At 41.8% G+C, this 20374-nt stretch overlaps 1 protein-coding gene across 10 annotated transcripts in view; it reads right to left on the bottom strand.

Moving 5' to 3' along the window:
- The window catches only part of adgrb1a (adhesion G protein-coupled receptor B1a), a 209780-nt gene that overhangs the window by 34550 nt on the left and 154856 nt on the right, over positions 1-20374 (bottom strand). For all 10 annotated transcript variants that reach the window (XM_034226522.1, XM_034226523.1, XM_034226516.1 and 7 more), the window contains 3 exons: positions 13599-13674; positions 10117-10219; positions 9967-10010 (listed from right to left, as the gene is read on the bottom strand). In XM_034226522.1, the coding sequence (XP_034082413.1) occupies positions 9967-10010; positions 10117-10219; positions 13599-13674 (223 nt within the window). The remainder of the gene's footprint in view (positions 1-9966; positions 10011-10116; positions 10220-13598; positions 13675-20374) is intronic.

The following is a 20374-nucleotide window of genomic DNA, read 5'->3' on the forward strand; positions in this document are numbered from 1 at the left end:
CCTTCTTAATAGTTTGTTCGGGTCCCTCACTTCCGTTTCGCTTCTCATGCACTGATTCGCTAGCTGAACAGCCAATCAGAGTGATTTCTTTAGCCGACGGCCTGTTACCGACAGCCCACCGATTCAACATTTCGAATCGGCGGCGGAAGGTGTCGGCACGGCCGAAAAGACACGACGGTGCGGGACACACCAAGACACACCAATCTGAGTAGGGCGACACGACGCTCATCGACGGCCCGACATCTATCGACGCCGAAAATCGGCTTGGTGTGTGTCTTAAAACGTTCTTAAAGTAGTTAGTAGTTAGTATTCTGCATGGATTATTGTAACCATCAATTTCTCTTAATGGGTCAGTGTGTGATTGGATTGCTAAAGGTACGGATGATCAATTATTGAAGACAATGACGGGTGTGACACACTATTTATATGGTAAGTGATCCAAAGGCTTTTTGATTCTGTTCCATATTATATATTAAGCAGTTGCCTCATAATCCATCTCCGTTACGACTGCTGCAGAAAACAACAGAAAACATGGGCACAGCGTCTCTATTTCATTTATTACTGCCAAAATAAATTGTCTATTTCAGGGAGCTTTCTAGGAAATTATTATTATGAATAAACAGACCAATAAAAAAAAAGCATGACAGCATCTGTTAATACTTGCTGTTCAAGAACAAGAGACTCTGCACAAACCAGACTCAGTGAAACTTTACACCAAACCTCAGATGTCTGTTTAAATTCATGATTTAATACAATGGGGTGAGAAATGTAAGCACAAACCAACATGAAGTCTGTTCGGTGTTGTTCCACTAAATCCTCTAGAACAGGTTCCGATTCTCCTAGTATTCACTGAAATATGTGCTGGGATGATGGTGGAGAGCGATGTCCAATTCATTACTTCACATTTCCATGGATGTTTGGGTTGTATTGTGTTTTCCTTTAATTTATAACCTGTCTGTATAACACCTTAACACAAGTTAGGAGATAACCTCCCACACACATGAGAAACACATGGATGTGAGCCTTTTCAGAACATTCAAATGCACAACAACCTAAAGAACACACTACAGGAGAGGGAAAACAAAAACAGAATAGAGCCTCTTTAAAGGTCACCTATTATGCTGTATTTGAACAATATATTATAGGGTCATATCTATACAAAACATGTCTCTGAAGTGTTTTGCTCAAAATACCAAATCACCCATTGTAATATGCCTCATACCCCTCTATTTCAGCCCTGTTACTAAAGTCTGGCCCTTTAAATGTAACCGAGCTGCTGTTGGCCACGCCCATTTGGAGCTGCTGCTGGCCACGCCCCTTTGGAGCGTCCACATGCAAGCAGTGAGCTCTGTGGAGAGAAGGCTGTCTACCAGCAGAAACTCACCTAAACGCTGCCGTGATGAAACGCCATATTAGGTTCCAAACCACATCAAGCATTATTTCTGAAACAGTATGGAGCTCAAGCTCTTACCACAAGGACAGTAACTTTTATTTCCGGCTTCTTTACTCATATTCTCTCCAGTACAGCTCTGAGTGTTAGCGATGCTTGCTAATGTAAACAAAGACAATATTACGTCCAAAACACGTCACGCATTGTTTCTGATACTGCGATGTTTCTGATAGAGGATGATAGGTTGGGACGTACGTTGCCAGGAGTTCAAAGTAAAGCCAGCCCACATTTTAGTAATGATGTCATGACCGCAGCAAATCTGGATCAGCTCCGTTGTTCCCCCGTTTTTAGAGATGTGGGTACGGAGGTAAAGAGAGAGGGTTTTATTTTCTGACACGTTTCTCCTTACACACCGGGGACACATATTTATGTATAAAATACATTAAAAAGTGCATTTTCCATAATATGTGACCTTTAAAGGAAATCGTATGGTGGTTAATGTTGGAAATTTAAACAAATAAAAAGTGCAACACAACTGCACAGTTATGTTTAGTGACACATCATGTTTTGCCGTAAAATAAGTATTTCTATCATGTCATTGAATAAGTTGTCTTTTGGTGCAGCAGTCTGTTGAGTGAACATCCTGTGTTCGTTAGACCCATCAACCCCAACCTATTCCATATGCTCACTTGCCTTTGAAACATATTGTTGACACAAATGAAAACATAAACTGGGACAAACTTGAGTCAATAGATAAGTCAAAGTCTCCTCAACACCAATAGCAATAAGCTCAACAAAAAAAGGTGATAAGCAATACTTTTTTAAAGCCACATACTCACGTCGATTGATTTTTTAAGCTCACAGAAATCTGGGACTCAGTTGAGTTGTGTGAGTGTGTGTGAGTGTGTGCCTACGTGTGTGCGCATGTGTGTGTGAGAGAGACAGAGTTAGCCCCAGGAGGTGACTCAGTGCTGACATTAGCACATCACCTCTAACAGAAATCCAATATATTAAGACTCAGTGCTGTTTCTCTGTATGGCTGACGTGATTAGGCCACAGGCCACAGGCTGAAGCAGTCTGCCAGCACAGAGGGAATATAAACACTGATGAAGGCATCATGTTATCTCGGCCTGGGCAGGAGACTCCACATTGAGAACAGAAAGATGCTCTTCTACTGGTTACACGTCACATTGCATTATAGGAAATGTGGGATTCATGGTTTTTGAAACTTGACCTATATACTAGGAACTTAAAGTCAGTATAAGTCAGACTCTGCTGCTTCACTTTGAACTGTTCTTTTTCTGCATGTTCCCCAACTTTAGAGAATGGAATTAGTTTTTCACATGTCAACATACAATATTAATATACAACATATTGCTTATTATCTTTACTGTCAAAATATTGGTACATTGACATAGAAATAAAGCTTGCTGTATTGATCATTTAGAGTCCTTTTTTTTAAAGCATACTTTATTAGGGCTGCACAATTAATATTTATGTTGAACACATATAGTGACACTTCCACACATATGTACCACCAACTCTGTAGATCCCCTCACTTTCATGGAGCTTTGTGATCTATAAGCTCAATATTTAGGTCTTTGTGACTTTACTGTTCTAATTAGTCTCAGCTTGGTACAATATCTTCCAAGCTCCAAACCAGGGGTCTCCAACCTTTTTAGGATGCGAGCTACTTTCAAAAGAGAAAACAAGTCGGGGACTACTTTTACTTTTAGTTTTTTGCAGTTTAGCATTTAGCACATTTTAACATTATTATATGCTAACCTTTAACCTTTGTGTGCTGTTTGGGTCTGTGGGACCCGTTTGCAGTGTTTACTAAAAGAACATGTATGCAATTTAATTATTTTAACCTGCTTTATTTGGGGGTGGACCTCACATCCTCTAGGGGGGCGGACCTCACATCCTCTAGGGGGGTCCGGAACTCACATCCTCTAGGGGGGTCCGGACCTCACATCCTCTAGGGGGCTCCGGACCTCACATCCTCTAGGGGGCTCCGGACCTCACATCCTCTAGGGGGCTCCGGGGGCATGCACCCAAAGGTTGAAGTGAAAAGCATCAATCTGGTGCATTTTGAGCACAAAATGGATTTATGGATACAGCTCTCAACACTCAGATGAAAGGGAGCTGTTTACTTTTCAATAATCCAAACATCTTTAGAATATGATCACAACCAATAACAAATCATTTAAACTTGTTTATTCTTATCTTATGTTTCCTAGTTAGCATTCTTTCTTTTTATTTATGCATATTTTACTAATCACTCCCCTTTTTAAACTGTTTTTTTTCTTCTTTTTTCTGTGCTATAGTACACATTGGAATGATTTCTTACTTTATTTTTTACAACTATATTAAATAGATTCTCTCTCTCTCTCTCTCTCTCTCTCTCTCTCTCTCTCTCTCTCTCTCTCTCTCTCTCTCTCTCTCTCTCTCTCTCTCTCTCTCTCTCTCTCTCTCTTGTGCCTTACCCTTTTTTCACAGAGTAGCAGGATTGTGACTAGATACTGAACATTTGTATTGAATCCCAACTGTCCATACTCAGTTGGGATTCACTCAAGTGTAGGGGAACATTTCCAAGGTATTCATTGGGCTGGCATATGAGATGGTTATGGAGTGTGTTGCTTGTAATTCAGCCTGTTTCTATTCAGAAGTACCTGTAAACAAACATGCCCCAGCCCACTGAACCTCACCTCACTTCTATAATTGTTTTACAGCCTCTGATGGAGATTGGTGGTCAGCTGTAAAATGGTTGATGAATTGCGGCAGCTCTTTCACATCAGCCTGACTCTGGAAATGAACTGAGACAGCCAACGTGATTGGTATGATCAGAACGAAGAGGCTAGTTAGTACTGCAGTCGGGTAAACAATGGTCAGCCTGCACAGAAGTGTCTCCGCCTCTCTTATTGCTGCAGTGTTTCTCTAAATGCTGCAGGGTCTTTGCCTGCCAGCAGCATATGATGATGATGATGATGATGATGATGATGATGGGATGTGACAAAATTAGTTGTTCATTCAGAGATTTTAATTTCCTGGTGACAAACATTAAGAGTTAATCTACAACCATTAGATAAAGAGATTAAGGAAATTGCATATGAATGCTGTCTGACAGAAATGTTTCTGAAGCACACAACCATTTCAGTGTCAGTGTACAGGTTCTGCTAAGGATTCTTCAAAGTGATCCACATCTGAAAGTAATGTTTTCAGTCACAGCTACTAGACATTTGGTGTCTACAAGACAACCATATGTACATTCATATTAGTTTCTGCATAATAGGGTCAAATGTCATTTAACTGACGCTTTTGCCCAAAGCAATATACATACTCTTTAATACTTTAGACATGCCTAAAGGAGCAATTTGGTGACAAGTATGTTGCCCAAGGACTCTACAGGGTCTGGAATCCCTGACCCTCTGATTGGTAGACACTTATTTAGTACCTGTGCAAAAGTCCCATTAAAGAATAGGATAAGACTACACTCTTGGTTGTACTTCCAAACAGACATGGACACAGACAACTGCAAAAACAACCCGGCTGCATTCCTTCTATGCACAGAAGATCATTCTGCTCCCACCTTGCTGTGGACTGTCCACTCTCTGAAAGGATTGTCAGTACTTGGAGTTTGCACAGAGCCTTGGTATGGTAACATGTGCGTCGCTCTGACCTTTATGAACTTGCCAATGCGTTAAGTAGAACATTGGCTTTAAGGGTCAATGGGCTTGCATTACAGTTTGAACACTAATAAGGAATGAAGGCCCTGCAAACAGGCTCCAATGTTTGGAGTGATGACATCAATTCATTGACTGCAGTCAGTGCAGGTGTGTGTGGTTTAAGAGGTTTGTACCTTCATTCGTATTGGGTAATGGCATCTGATCACGGGCCTGTGCATTTACACACATCATTATTAAGCAATACTGTCAGAATCAGAATCAACTGTATTGCCAGGTACATTTACACATAAACAATAGAAGAAAATAAGTTGTAAGAACCATTTAGCAATACAAAATTATAAAAACAAGTATTTACATCAAATTTAAATATACAAAATAAACTTAAAAGCTAAACAAATAAAACACCTAGTACAATGAATATATGACAATAAATGACATCCTGCAGTGTATTGTATTCTAAAGTAGAGGGCTGTGCAGACATGTGTGCAGTGTATTCAGAGAGCGGAGCATGACTCACAGTATTAAGAAACATGTAATGCATAATGTTTGTGGGGTGGATAATAATCAATATTATTCTACTGTACAGTCCGTCTGTAACTTCATATTCAGAGTATTTCAAAAACAAATAATAATATCAGAAATGATCTTTCCATGTTAAAAATCAAGATGTACCGTATACTGTAAGAGAAAGGCCGAGGAAGTTACTAACAATCTAAAATGCAATTGTGTGTCTTTTTAAACACCATAGTTCAGGGTTAGGTTACATGAGGGTTAGGGTTAGGGTCAGGGTTAGGTCATGAGATGGATTCCAATGAATTGAAACCTCTTTGCATACTGTTCACCATCTTTCTCTTTCTCCATTTCCTGTCAAGGCTAAAGGTATTACATAGAGTAGAATGGGAGCGATGAACCCCTCTGTAAAGGTCCCACACGCAGAGCACAGAGCGACATGTGTTCTCTGCTTTGAACCCATCCTAGTGCCAGGAGTCTAGGACTAGGAGCAGTGGGCAGCTAGTGTACAGCACCCGGGGAGCAATGGGAGTGGGGGGGGTGGGGGGGTGTCCGGTGCCTTGCTCAAGCGCAGGAGGTGAACTGGGACCTCTCCAAGGAGCAGTCCACACTCCATATTTAGGTCTGGTCGGGGACTTGAACCGGCGACCCTACAGCTCACATTCGAAGTGCCTACTGACTGAGCCACTGTCGGACATATCTATTAAACTCTTCATACAGAACTACCATAAAGGTAAATGGTTAGCCAACAGGTGGAACTACAAAACACGGGATGAACCTAAACACATCTCAGAGCTGATGCCAGAGAGAGGACAGAAGGAGCTGCTGATGCTCTTATCAGTTTCAGCAGACTGAAGCCCTGCTGCTCCACGTCTCTTATCAACACGCCTCTTCAGTTTCCAATTTCTCCCCCAAATATGAACTCATTAATCATGCCTGCTGTCCAAGATGAATTGTAATTTTGAAAAGACGTGTCACCCCCCCGAACCCCACACGCCAAATGATTAGATTCATTCAAACAACAGAGGTGCCGATGTTGTTTCCCCGACTCAGACTGCAAGGAATCTGGGTGTGACCCTAGATAACAAACTGTCCTTCACTGCAAACATAGCTGCTACAACCCGTTGCTGCAGATACACGCTTTACAACATCAGGAAGATACGTCCCCAGCTGACCCAGAAAGCCACGCAGGTTCTGGTCCAGGCTCTCGTCATCTCACGCCTAGACTACTGCAACTCCCTCCTGGCTGGTCTACCTGCATGTGCCATCCGACCTCTGCAGCTCACCCAGAATGCAGCGGCTCGTCTGGTTTTCAACCTTCCTAAATTCTCCCACACCACTCCGCTCCTCCGCTCCCTTCACTGGCTTCCGGTAACTGCTAGAATCCACTTCAAGACAATGGTACTTGCGTACCATGCTGCGAATGGATCTGGCCCTTCCTACATCCAGGACATGGTTAAACTGTACACCCCAGCACGTGCACTACGCTCTGCATCAGCCAAACGACTCGCTGCACCCGCACTGCGAGGGGGACCCAAGTTCCCATCAGCAAAAACACGTGGGTTTGCTATCCTGGCTCCAAGATGGTGGAATGAACTCCCCATTGACATCAGGACAGCAGATAGCTTACACACCTTCCGGCGCAGACTGAAAACTCATCTCTTTCGACTCCACTTCGAGCGATAGAACTATTAACAAAGCACTTTTATACTAATAAAGGACTGGCTTATCTAAAGCCAGTTGAGTAGCACTTGAAATGTTTGGCTCTATGAAACCTGATGTACTTATATGATTCTGTTTTCTTCAAGGTTGTATTTTGTTGGTCGAACGCACTTATTGTAAGTCGCTTTTGATAAAAGCGTCAGCTAAATGCAATGTAATGTAATTGTCCTTGCTTTGATAAAAAGGGCATCTTGAAAACAAATAAAGGCAGTGGCAGTCTGTTCTAAATACATTTCCACAGCTTTACCTCCATTAGCAGCTAGCAGCGGATTCATGTCGTCCTCACTAATCTGCTGCTCTGAATTTATACTGTTTTATTCCTCAATCAAAACGTTCTATAGCTCCGTAACAAAGCAAGCCAACAAACAAAGAAAAGGTAGAGAACGACAAACCTAGAACGCTTTTAATGAGAAATATCTTCCCAATAAACTGTTGAGTTTCATTGAGCTTGGATTGGATCATAATTACCGTACGGATTCTTGAGTTATGGCCAAAATCCAAATACCTATTGTCATGTTACAGTGACATTGACCTTCAACCTTGTGTTACCAAATACTTTATACAGGTCCAAGTGAACCTTTTTCTGACACACTTTAAGACATTCCCTCCAGATGTTTTGAGATGTTGCATTCAAGGAACTGGGACAAGTGTAGTCAACCCAAAAACATAATGCCCCCGCCCCAGCTATCACCTGTGCTGAGGCTTAAGAAGACTACGTAGAAATCATTCAAATGAAATGAAGAGTGGAAATGTACATCATTCTGGGAAAGTGAAACAGATAATGATAACCGTTCAGAGGATGTAGAACACTTGCGATTAGCAATTAGTACTTGTTTATGGTTTTCTTTTCTGTTTGAGCAACAAATAAAATGGCAACAAATATGTTTTGGCACTAACTCCATCTATAACACAAAAGCCCCCCCCCCCCCCCCCTGGATTCTTGTTTGGTGTACATTGTTAAGTTATGTTCTATTCTGCTTGTGATTTATTTACATTTCTTAAAAATAATGAATTTGTCTGAAGATAATCGTTCTCCTGCAATTAGGTTCACCCTTCTCCGCTTTCCATGACATACTGTTTATAACATAAGAAGTACTTTATTCATCCCAATTTGTGACATTTTTGAAATGTCACAAATCACTATCTTCATTTTTTTATTCAAACCTGTTTCAAACAAATCAAACAATTGACACACTTCTGTAAATACACACAATACGTCCTGCAGCTGTTTCAAAACAAAAGCCTAGCAGCAGAGTAGGTGAGTTGGGAAAGGCCAATTAGACAGCACACTTTCTTCTATCAAATTGTCCCTTATTGTGCATTATATTAAGAACAAAATGCCAACAAAAATGTCTTCTATGTTTCACTCTCTCCTGCTGCAGGTCTAGTGCCACGCCAAACTTCGTGTACATTTTCGGTCTGAAACGGTGGATGTTCTGCTTTTCATCTCTGTAACAAAAGTGTACGGACCCATCTAAATGCAAATGCTGGACCTGCATTGCATTAAGGCTTCCAAATGTCTGCCTCTTTCCTTCTCCCTCACTCTTTACTCCGCTCAGTGCTCACGCTCACACATGCTCACTTTTTTCTTCTTTTAAACAAATAGGGCACTTGTGGGCAAGGAGTAAATGAGCAGCGATTTTAGATCTGGCCACAGAAGCAGTAAGACCGAACTGTTCAATATGTATTCTTGCCTCGCTCTCTCGCTCAGACTCCGCTCTGCTCTCTGGAACATGTTGGTGTGTGTGCGTGGGCTGCGACGGAGAGGAAAGCTGTGGGCGACACTTTTCATTTTCCACATGCTGCATCAGTGTCGTAGCAGTGATAGCATGGGGTTAGCGCTTTGCCAGACAAGAGCTGCGGAGCTGTTTCACACAATCAGCACCTTTCATGTGGGAGCAGTGCTCTGTTCTTTTCAATGCAAACAACTCTGGGCAGCCATGGAGCTCTCAGAGGGAACATGCTAACACATCTCCATGGATACCAGGAACTACCACTAATATGCCACCAAATAATGACATTCATCAAGAACCCAGTGTAAGCTCAGGTTTTTAGAACGAAGCAGCTTAATTAGCTTACGTGCCAAATTCCTCTGATATGAGATCATTGAAATAGTCTATTTACCTTAAATTGCAAAAACACAAGACTGAATATTGGCCCTGATTTGTCCATTGCAAAGAAAGACATACAATTATGCCATTACGTTGTTTTCATGTATGCATTTAAGAAACACATATATAGTGATATGTTCTGCTATTTTGGCAAATCTAATGCAAATCTAAGTGGTTTGATTGTAGCATTAAATGATACAAATCTGGTTGTCCGAAACATTGAGGTTCATCCGCTTGGAAAGAGGAAGTCACAATTACAAAACATCTGGAAAAATATTGATTTTGTGTAGGGCAGATGTATAAACAGGGAGTTACTGAATATTGGTTAGTGGCAGCGTACTCCGGCTAACTAAATTGATATAAAGTTAGAGGATCAACAAGAAGAATCATGGAAGCTATTATAGAAGCTGTAATACAGGCAATCAAGTATGGGGTGGAATCAGAAGAGGTGGATCCTCCATGTTGCACTGTACAATGTACAATGTATTACATACTAAACACCTACTAGCATGATCAAAAGACAAATCACCAAAACTGTCAAACTCACCTGTCACTCTCATCCCAGGATATACACGTCTGGTTGGTGGTGCCCTAATGGATGGGGGGGCAGAACAAATATATGATCAGCATGACAGATAACTGGTAATACCACATCATGTCATATTAGATCAATATATTGAAGACAAAAGCTACTCACGTTGTACATGTGAGAGAATTCAACCACCACCGGGGCGGAGAGGGAGGCGGGGGTGGGCTTGATGGTCACTGATAACACTTTGGAGTTGAGGACTGTGCTGTTTCTAGAGGGAGGAAGCAGAACATCAGTGGGTGATCTGTGGAAAGATAGCATTAGCTCTGAGGGACAATGTGCAGAGGGAAAGGAGGAACATCTCAACTTAGTATGTTGACACGCTACTTTTAGCCAACTAGCATGAAACAAAGTACATTTGAAGCTGATGACTGAGTTTTGCACAGCAACAGTTTTTACTAAATGATGTTGCTAGATAACAAGACGAAGGATTCCCCAAGTCATTCAAATATATTTGATTGGATGAATATCTGTTCCAAATGGCTGATAAGAGACATTTCACTGTATGAATACATGTGAGTCTTCATTAGGGTCATTCCCAATGGGACCACGACTTTAACACATTTCATAGGAATCCATCCAATAAATGTCAAAGTATTGACTCCAACCCAACTTGTCTAATCCATTTGGTAGATCGACAAGATATTTGACATGATAAGTGAAAATATTGACCTCGTGGTGCGATTTCAAACAACATGAATGTCACACGGATATTTGTTCTAGGTAGTATGAGTCCAATGTTAGAGCCATTTTTCAGACGTTTCAGTGAAAAACATCTTGTGTAGGCACTACAGGAAAGGTGGAGGGGTCACCAAAGACATTAGGACCATCGAAGCTGCTGAGATACTCAAGATGGACCAAAGTGGTGAAAGATATACCATAAACTAGGTAGTGTGGTTCAACATTTTGGAAGAAGAGGTTTTGAAATCACTGATCACAAACAATGACATCCGTAGACGAGTGCCTCGAAGGGAACATGGAACACGTGTGAAGTTGGAAAAGGCAGATTGACATGGCTGCATTGCAATTCAGTCAGCTTATACACAGGCATCCAAATCACCTTAATTGCTGAATCAACAATAGAAGATGCTACAGATGTTCTGATGTATCTGCCTCTGGTGAGCTCAGCAGAATGTGTGTGCTCTGCTTCAGAGACAATCCTTCCTGCTAAGTAAAACCTAACAAGTTTGAGGATTTCTCGAGCAGTCCACATTGTTTTTCAATAGCTTATCCTTTTTCTCTTCGACTGTTTAGTATGCATTTCAATTTTTGCTTTTGATAGGTACTACTATCAATCATGTGGAATGAGACAATCAGGAACAAGTGAATTGCTGCTGGAAGTTCTGACAGCGAAAGCTTCCAGTCGGACCAACGTGTTCAACGGGTTTGCTCTTCCTCACATCATCAGTGTGTCCTGTACGCACAATCGCCCTCTCATTCAAAAACACAATCAGTCAACTTAAATGTTTGTGTCATCTACTGTCTTTCCTCAAACTCATCTCCTATTCCCTTCTTTCCCGAAAGGAGGGGAATCAAAGCAGAGGCAAGTACGGGAGAAAAGGATGAAAAGAGAAAAGAGTTTCATTTTGGTTTTAGCTGATCTGTATTTATATTCTTATTTTATTGTAATTGTGTTCTTATTTTTTTATTTCTAAACATGCGTTGGTTTTAAGTGCTCTTTTCATCACGAAGCTATGTGTTACTCTGATCATTACCAGAAGGGGGAACAGGGAGAGCAGCAACAGTCCAAAGGTGTAGACAAACCTGTGGGAGGCCTGTGAGGGAGGGGTCTGCTTCATGTCCTCTTCCCTTATGGTACCGGCTCATAATGTGCTTTTACCACAGTATCATAATGATCCTTACCAGCACAGTCATCTTCAGCAGGCTGTTACTCACAGCATCACACATGCATTCAAGCACAACACATGAGCTCCACATACTGCTGTTCTAAATGGCATGTTAAGCATCATGCAGCAGCAACTTCCCCCAACAGATCCATGTCCTCATGGAGGCGAAGGACGGACATGAGGCCACCCACTGCCAGTGAGCTGCTGTTTGCCATCAAATCCTAACTGGGAACAGATGCCCTGATTCTGGACACGTGCACATTGTTCCTGGCGTTCACACAGGACTACAGCAGTTGTTTCTACTTACTCACCAATAGTCAATGTTTGATCCAACTATGACGATGATCTTTGCTTAACCTCGACTCAGACCCTGAAAAGGATCTTAGCAGACAATGCCGATAGAAGAGAACTAAACCATGTGTATGTTACAGTGATGTATGTGTTTGTGGAAGGCTCTGACAATGGTGTACTGCTCATAGAGGCATCAGATCAGAAAATACAACATATTATTGTCCCTCTGTTCGTCCATCTATCTCTCTTCCTGTCTCTCAAGCCTTTCACTGCCTATCTGTTTTCAGCCACATTGGAGGAGCCAAAACGCTTCTTTTGCCATTGCTTATTATTTATATTATTATCTTCATTTCCATTTACAGCACGTTTCATTCTTAATGGTTATCACTTCCGACAATTGTCACATGGGTGTGGTTTATTGCTATGTAGGTCACCTGTGGGATGCCGTCTTCGATGAAGAGGAGAAGATAATTGCTCCTTTCTATTGACCGTGTGGTCCGCAGTTGGACATTGTTTGTTTTGTGTCTTTATCAAACACCATGAACTCTAACTACGGTACGGACTCTTGTATGGAACGCGTCACAGCGGCATCACTCATAGGGATGTTTGATGTTACACACATCACATAAGATCACAAATATATCAACCCGTATTAAACTCCAAACCATTTCAAGTCTCATTGTCTTGGAACAGAAAGCAAGACTGGGAGACTAGAGCTATGCTGGCAGGTCTGTGAGGATAGACTGGGCACAGTGGTGTGTGGGCTGAAACACATGTACACACATGATTCAGCAAATATTATGTTTACTATGTTTATTTTAGTTGAACAGGTTAATCAAAAGCACAGCTGGGGTTGATTGGTCTGTTTTGTAGGTACAAAAAAAGAATGTTGGAATCACTACATACATTCAAACGTTCCTGAGTGGAAAGGGAATGTCTGTACGAATCTGTAGTTTTCAGAGGATTTCACTTAAACCATCATGCCATCAAGAAGGTGATGCAATAGAACATTAAGTGGTCAAGGTCAGTATGATCCATCATCTGGGGACCATGAGTGTTTGTATAAAAGTGTCATGGCAGAAGTTGTTGAGATATTTAAAAAAAACTTCAAGGTCTGCTGAGTTAGTTGGAGAGTTTTTTAAAAAGTTAGTAGGTAGACTTTTAGTTAATAAGTTGTTTTACATAACGTTCCTTCCTTTATTGTACCACTAATGACCAACAAGCCTAGAACATAAAACATATATACTTTGTGTCCTGCATTGTTAGGTATTCCTTGTACTGCAGCCAGTGCTCTAGTGCGCCAAACCTGTCAAACACACGGTTATGTGTGTGCTCCTTGGTGTCCATGTCGGAATACACCACTCTAAATCCCCTGATGTGAATCAAGCTTCATGACTGGTTAACAATAAGAACAGTCAACAGTGTCTACTCTTTCAGTGTCAGCAGTCTTACCTCTGAAGAGTCAGGATGCTGCCCAGGTTTCTGTACAGAACGATCCCGGTTACAAACGTGGAGGACTCGTCTGATTCTGTTTGGGAAGAAAGAAAAACACACAGAGCAGGAAGGTTAATGTCGTTGTTTCAGGAGTGTTGGAAAGACGAACCGGTTCAGTCTCTGCTGGCTCACAGGCCTGCTGCAGAGGAGAAGCTCAGCCAGGCTGCTCCACTCCTCCAGCCCCCAAGAGCTCTGACACTGGAGCTGGCCTACATGACTAGTCATCTATGAACACTTCCACAGCTTCACAGCCTGACACAAACACACAGATACATACACGCACAACTGACAAATCATTTCAATAATCTCTGTAGTGACAGATAGTAGCAGCGGAGCCTGGTCTCACACTGGGGAATAAATGAAATAATAAAACAAGAAAGGAGAATGGACTAAACTCCAGCGGTGGAGTAAAGACACTGCGTGGATACACAGAGGTGCTTATCTCAACATGTTTGAACTTTCCTCTGGGCTTCCAGTCCAGATAGCAGTAACACTATCACATCATTATATGATCTCTAATGATGCTCAAATTTGGGATTTGAATCAAATCTACTTTTAATTGACACACATGCACACAGAACAGTATCACTGCATTTAACCCATCCCACTATTTGGAACTGTAAAAGCTACCATTCAGACACCCAATGTCATTGGAACAGTAGTAAAAGTAACATAAGTCTCTACTGTTGGCCTATGTAAAGATGGACATTGATACAGTTACAGAATGCAAGTGAAATGATTGTTAAAATGACAGGCATACACAGAATGACACACAGAGGAGTCTGCTGTGAGTAGATTGGGGCTGATTCCAATGGAACTGAATGAAATGGCAGTAGACAGACTGACTGTGTTCTCAATGCACTGACCACTCTGTCAATAGTGCTTTCACATCACCAATCCTGCTAACAGACAGCATGGCTAATCTCAGGTCAGAGTGTATTGGCCCACTTTGGTCATCTATTCATTTGGCACATGCTGTACATAAGTCCATATGGCCTGCATCTAGTTAAAACCCTGAACACTTTGTTAAGAAAGTAAAAACAGCAACTTATTTTCCTTCCAGAAAAGTGAAAGAAGGGACAGTTTGGACTTGACTGAGTCAGCGCATTGGGTCTACATCATACTGCCTTCAGGTCTTCTGTAAAGGCTGTAACTCACAACCAACACCTCTTAAAGGTTATGTGTTTTGTTTCTGTTTAACATCACACAAACTGGAACCCACTTTGACTAATCTTACTGCATGCAAACTTGTTTGATCCAGTAAATATAAAGTGTTTCAGTGTCCTGCAGCTCACTCCCCCTGGCCACAGGCAGAGCTGCTGAATCACACCTGCCTCAGTAGATATGCCGTCTGATTGGACCGTGCCATTCTCCTAAAACCCAAGGGGTGTTCAGTTCACAGAGCAACTTCACCCTAGCTCCCCTTCTTGTAATGAGGAAAGGGCTTCTCTCCCCTGTACTCAACTATCGACTGGGCAGCATGGTCATTAAAGGTCCCTATTATACTGCTTTGCATCAATATATAACAGGTCTCAGATAAACCTGTCTCTGAAGTGTTTGTCTGAAACACCAAACAGATCATTGCAGCATCCCACAAACCCCTCTGTTTCAGCCCTGCTGCACATGTTTATGTATAAGACAAGACAAAGTGGATTTAGCGTAATAGGTGACCTTTAAAACGTGCAGTTTGGAGTGGAGATTAGTGTGTCTCGGTTCGAGGAGCACTCAACTCGGTTTAGTTATGCTTAGGCTCTAGAATCTTTTCTTCATTTTATAACCCATCGTAACAATATTATATCATTTGGGTAAATACAATAAATGATCACAACCTTTACTTGCACTCACATCATCCAATGACCTGGCTGCCAGGCTCACTTGAGGCTTCAGAACATATGCACTATTGTCTCATTCACAATCCCCAAACATCTACAGGACTCTCACACTATGTACCGGCTGCTCTGCATGTTGCTGAAGCCCCCTGCAGGTGAGCTCCCTCTGCTGCAAGACAACAGAGTAGTGCCAGCATCGGAAGAAATGTGTCAAGAGTTGACTGCTGGACTACGAAAAGGCACACGCAGCCCGGGGCAAGGAGATGCCTCCTCTTTCTGGGTACAGTGTCAAAGGCGAAGAAAACACAACTCCATCTGCCGGGCCATCTGAAGACATCCAGCTCTTCTGCTCCAGCACCCTGTGGCAGCCTGAGAGCGATCAGCGTGCCATGCAGAGGCTCCCAGGCAACAGCTGAGCTCCCATGGGCATCAGGGGGGAACCAAGCAAAACGTGTTAGTGTGTGTGAGGAGGATGGAGTGTTATGTGTCCTGCTCGTCCTCTCTTTGGCTGGCCTATCCAATATGCTCAGCCAGATTGTCTGTGCCCAACAACACTAAGCCTGGAGGGACTTTCCTCAGTGATTCAATAAGTTATATGTCTGCGTAGGAGAGCTGAAACAGTCCCTAGCCAAGTGTCTGTCGATATCCGTTTGCACGATGTGAGAATGGGTACTTGTTTGCATATGCTGTGTGAATATGCTCATGCATGTGGTCATGCATACGCTTCATTACTCACATGGCTTCACACATGTTATGAGTAGGAACAGCTCATTTTCATGACTAGGCATAAAGTCTGAAACACATTATATCTCTTGGTCAAATTGCTGCTTCAACACACTTCACTTTGCAGATAGAATGTGCCGTATTCTAAACCAGTTAGTGGTGAGAGGAAGTGGACTAGAAAACCCTTTAAAAGCGAGTGTGCACTTGTGCTTACCTAATATACTCCATTACCTCCTAGCAGTAACACACATGCCAAGAGCGGAGTAAACATCATACAGATGTAACTTCTCGTCAGATAGGATTTTCATCATGAACTTTGCAGTAGTTTTCTCACATTGCCTCTTAATGGACGCTTTAACAAAAAAACGGAATTTTGGTTTAAAACAAAAAATACAGATGAATATTTCACTTTGTCTCTACATTCATTTAACTTGTACCATCGCATTAGAATATTTTATTATATCGTTGTGCACTTACAAGGAACAGCACATGAAATCAGCATCTCTGGAAAGGAGGAGCTTATTTAGGAGACTGCCAAGTGTCTCAAGTGTCTGAACTGTTACCTTCTTAAAGGTTCAAGCTGAGTTTTGGCTAGTTGCACTATGTAGTAGCCCTTTTCTTTACGAGTGTGTAACTTTGTGCATTTCTAGAAAGTCGAAATGCGTGTTATTAGTGCTGCATACACAGTGCTTACAGAATTGGCTTTACAAATGCTTAATGGAAAACAACATTTCTCAGACTTAAAGAGTCCCCATTATGCTTTTGGAGGTTTTCCCTTTCCTGTTGTGTGTTATAGGTGTCTGTGCATGACATGTCCTCTTTAAAAGACGCACACTGCGGTGAGGAACACTGAATACACATTTGAACTTATGTCTGCCTAGAAAATAACTCCACACAGCCCCTTTAATACTAAGGCCTCCACTGGTGTGTGAGTAAATCCATGTGGAGAGACCACGCAGAAAAACACCCTCAATCATTGAAGTTTGGAGGTAAGTCTTAGCTGTTGCAGTACATTTAAATAATATATAAACACCACAGGCACAGATGTATCGTCACAGTTTGAATGATTGATTGTGTGTTTAACTGCATTGTTCCTAAAGTGCCTCATAGCAAATGCTCTGCAGCTAATACAGAATGACAAGATGTTTTTTCTGTGTAAAAGTTATAGACACAGTTTTTATTTTGCACTTTTAATAAAAACACTGCAATAACAAATAGAGATGATTGAATGTAGGTCATTGTTGTTGCACACTGTCCTGCATACCCCCAAACACTGACACTTTAAATAATCACATTTCTCTCTTTTCTCTTGTAGTTCACAAAGTAAGCCATTTGTTTTGTTTGTAATGAAAAATGCTTTTGCATGGCATTTGAAGGGATGTGAGAAGGGAGCCATGAATCCGTGTAAACAAGGCATCACAGTGCTGTTTGAACCCTGTAAGCACGTCCAAGCTGTGTGCATGAAGAGGCTGGCTGCTGGAGTCACCGTGGAGATGCTCCCCCAGCTGGGGTGGAAATGGTCTCTAATTGCTCCTGATTGGCTCCTGTTGACTCCTGATTAGGAGTGACGGCCTCATTAGCATGCTAGCTGTACAGGCTGTCTCTAAGGTCGTAAATGTCCCGACTGATAAATAACCCGTCCGGCTACGGAAAATAAAGCCACCAGTCAATAATGAAAGAGGACCATTCGTTTGAGCTACAATGCTTTTCTTTTTTGAAAAGTGTTTTGGCATGGGGTTATTTATAGAGCGATAAAACACAAGAAGCTTCCACTGACAGGTTGAAGATGTACTTAGGTATTGGACTTAAGGAAAGGTAGAAACACAAAGAGTAAAATGACTGTTACAAGTATACATCCTGCATTCTTAATGTTAATTAAGTAAAAGTAAAAAAGTATTAGCTTCAACTACATAAAGTAAAAGTACTCGTTATGCAGATTTGCCAATTCCAGAATACTATATATCCATTTTATGTTTTGAGTATAATTACTGATGCATTATTGTGTTTCATGCAGCTGGCACAGCTAGAGCTAATTCAAGTATTAGACAGATTGATAGCTGGTGAATGTACCCACTGTATAACTAAATGCATTACTGTAAATGTGTTTTATATTTCATATGATTGATGCAGAGCAATGGAAGCTGTCAAATACATGTCATGGAGTCAAAAGTACAATATGAATCTCTGAAATGTAGTGGAGTAGAAGTATACCGTACATGGAACTATGCAAGTGAAGTACAAGTAAATTAAGTAAATGTACTTTGTTACTGAATACCACTGTCAGTGGTTCAATACATTCACAACAATGCTGCTGCTGCTGCTGCCCTTCATAATGTGTTACAACTCATAAAGCACTATTGCCACCACGAAATTCCACAACATTAATACTGATATTGATTGATGCTATAAAACTCCAGATTACATGGAATTAAAATACGTTTTACCAGCGGTCTGCAATCAGTTGTAATACAGTACTGATGCATAGCAACTTTGGTCAAAGGTAAGCCGACAAAAACACAAATAGTTCAATATGAAACTATTTTCTTTCACTGAGAAATGTCTTCCATTACTCCAATACAAATGATTGTGAATGAAGCTTTGATTGCGGTGCTCAAGCAATGGAACAAAAATACATTTGAAGAAGTCACCTGCAACAGTCAGATTGGTGTGTTGTGATGAAAACACAGCCTGGAGATAAAGCTCTTGATTGACCTATTCATTTACATTCCAACCATCACCTGTGGTCACAAGCTTCAGGAAGTCATTGAAACTCCACTGAGGATACAAGCAGCTACAATGAGTTTCTTTCACTTTCAGTCATCTGATAAGGAGGCCTCTTGCTCCCCTCACAGTGGAAATATTTTCCAAGGCCCATAACTTTGACCCAGTGTATCAGTTCAAACTGTCCTGACTGAGCACAGGCACTTGTAACCTTGGCTGCTGTGCTCTCAGTGTTTTGTCTCCCTGTTCCTGCCTGTTGGCGTCAGCTGATAGAGGTGTTATCATTCTATCTTGTTATGCAGCATGTTGATGATGCTCTCTGAACTAGCTAAATACATGGGTCTGGGGTAGAGTTCTTCAGAATTGACGTGGCAACTCTACCGTGAAGTCAGAACCTCTGACTCTTGGACTTGTGATGTGAATCCTCCGGCCGTTAACTCCAAATAAACCATCATGTGTTTGACATCAAAGCTACTGCTCTTCCCGTGTCTCCTTCCTGAGTCGGTGACTCCCACTGCATAGCTACACAGAAGTTTCCTCTACACCCCTCACAGTGGCGTTGTTCTGCACCCCCACCTGGGAGGAGAACTGGGTGCACACCCAGAACGCTCTGGCAACATTACACTGTATCAATCTGGACTAGAAAAGGTCTTGGGATCCCCGAGCTGCTGGCTTGGTTAACGTGTTGCCTCTGATCTGAGTCAACATGCCAGATATATTTAATAAGGAAGTATTCTTGTTTAAACGCAGTCCAATTAAGGGTGTTAAGGGAACATTGCTGTTAGGTCTCTTAAAATTGTCTCAGAGAAAGAAGTCTTTACTTAAAAGGGCTCTATTATTTCAGGTTCATATCATATCAGTGTCTCCATGCTGTAATGTTCAAAAAGCTCTTTATTGTTCTCGTACTGCCTGTGCTGCAGCACCTCTTTTCACCCTCTGTCTGAAACCAGAGCCTAGTCTGCTCTGGTTGGTTAGCTGATTGGTCAACCGCTTAGAGATGTTCCGCCCCTTAGCCTATCACGTACAATGTGTCGGAACACGTACATGTGTTACATAGTGATGTCACTGTGTTACAGAAGTAAACAAAGGAGTCCATTGGAGGCGTTTCAGGCAGGGGGGGAGAAACTCCCTCTGGAGGGAACAGAGGAAGTGTAGCCTTTGCAGACCATTTACATGCACAAAAAACTACACACTACAGGAAAGGCAAAACCCCAATAGGCACAATAGGGCCTCATACTTGACTATACCACCAACTGTAATGTATGTGAGTAAGCCTATTAGTTATCATTTCAATATTTATGTACAATATGAGCATGGCAGACTTTTAGAAGCGCCTCTCAGCATGAAGCAGTCCACCAAGACTCTGACTTTGACCTCAGTGCTCAAATATGCTTTTATTAATACCTCTATGACAGGGTCGAAAACTAACGTTACAGAAAACATGAGAGTCTGCTTTATGAC

The sequence above is a fragment of the Gymnodraco acuticeps genome, unplaced genomic scaffold (assembly GCF_902827175.1).
Source record: "Gymnodraco acuticeps unplaced genomic scaffold, fGymAcu1.1, whole genome shotgun sequence".
Classification (NCBI taxonomy): Eukaryota; Metazoa; Chordata; class Actinopteri; order Perciformes; family Bathydraconidae; genus Gymnodraco; species Gymnodraco acuticeps.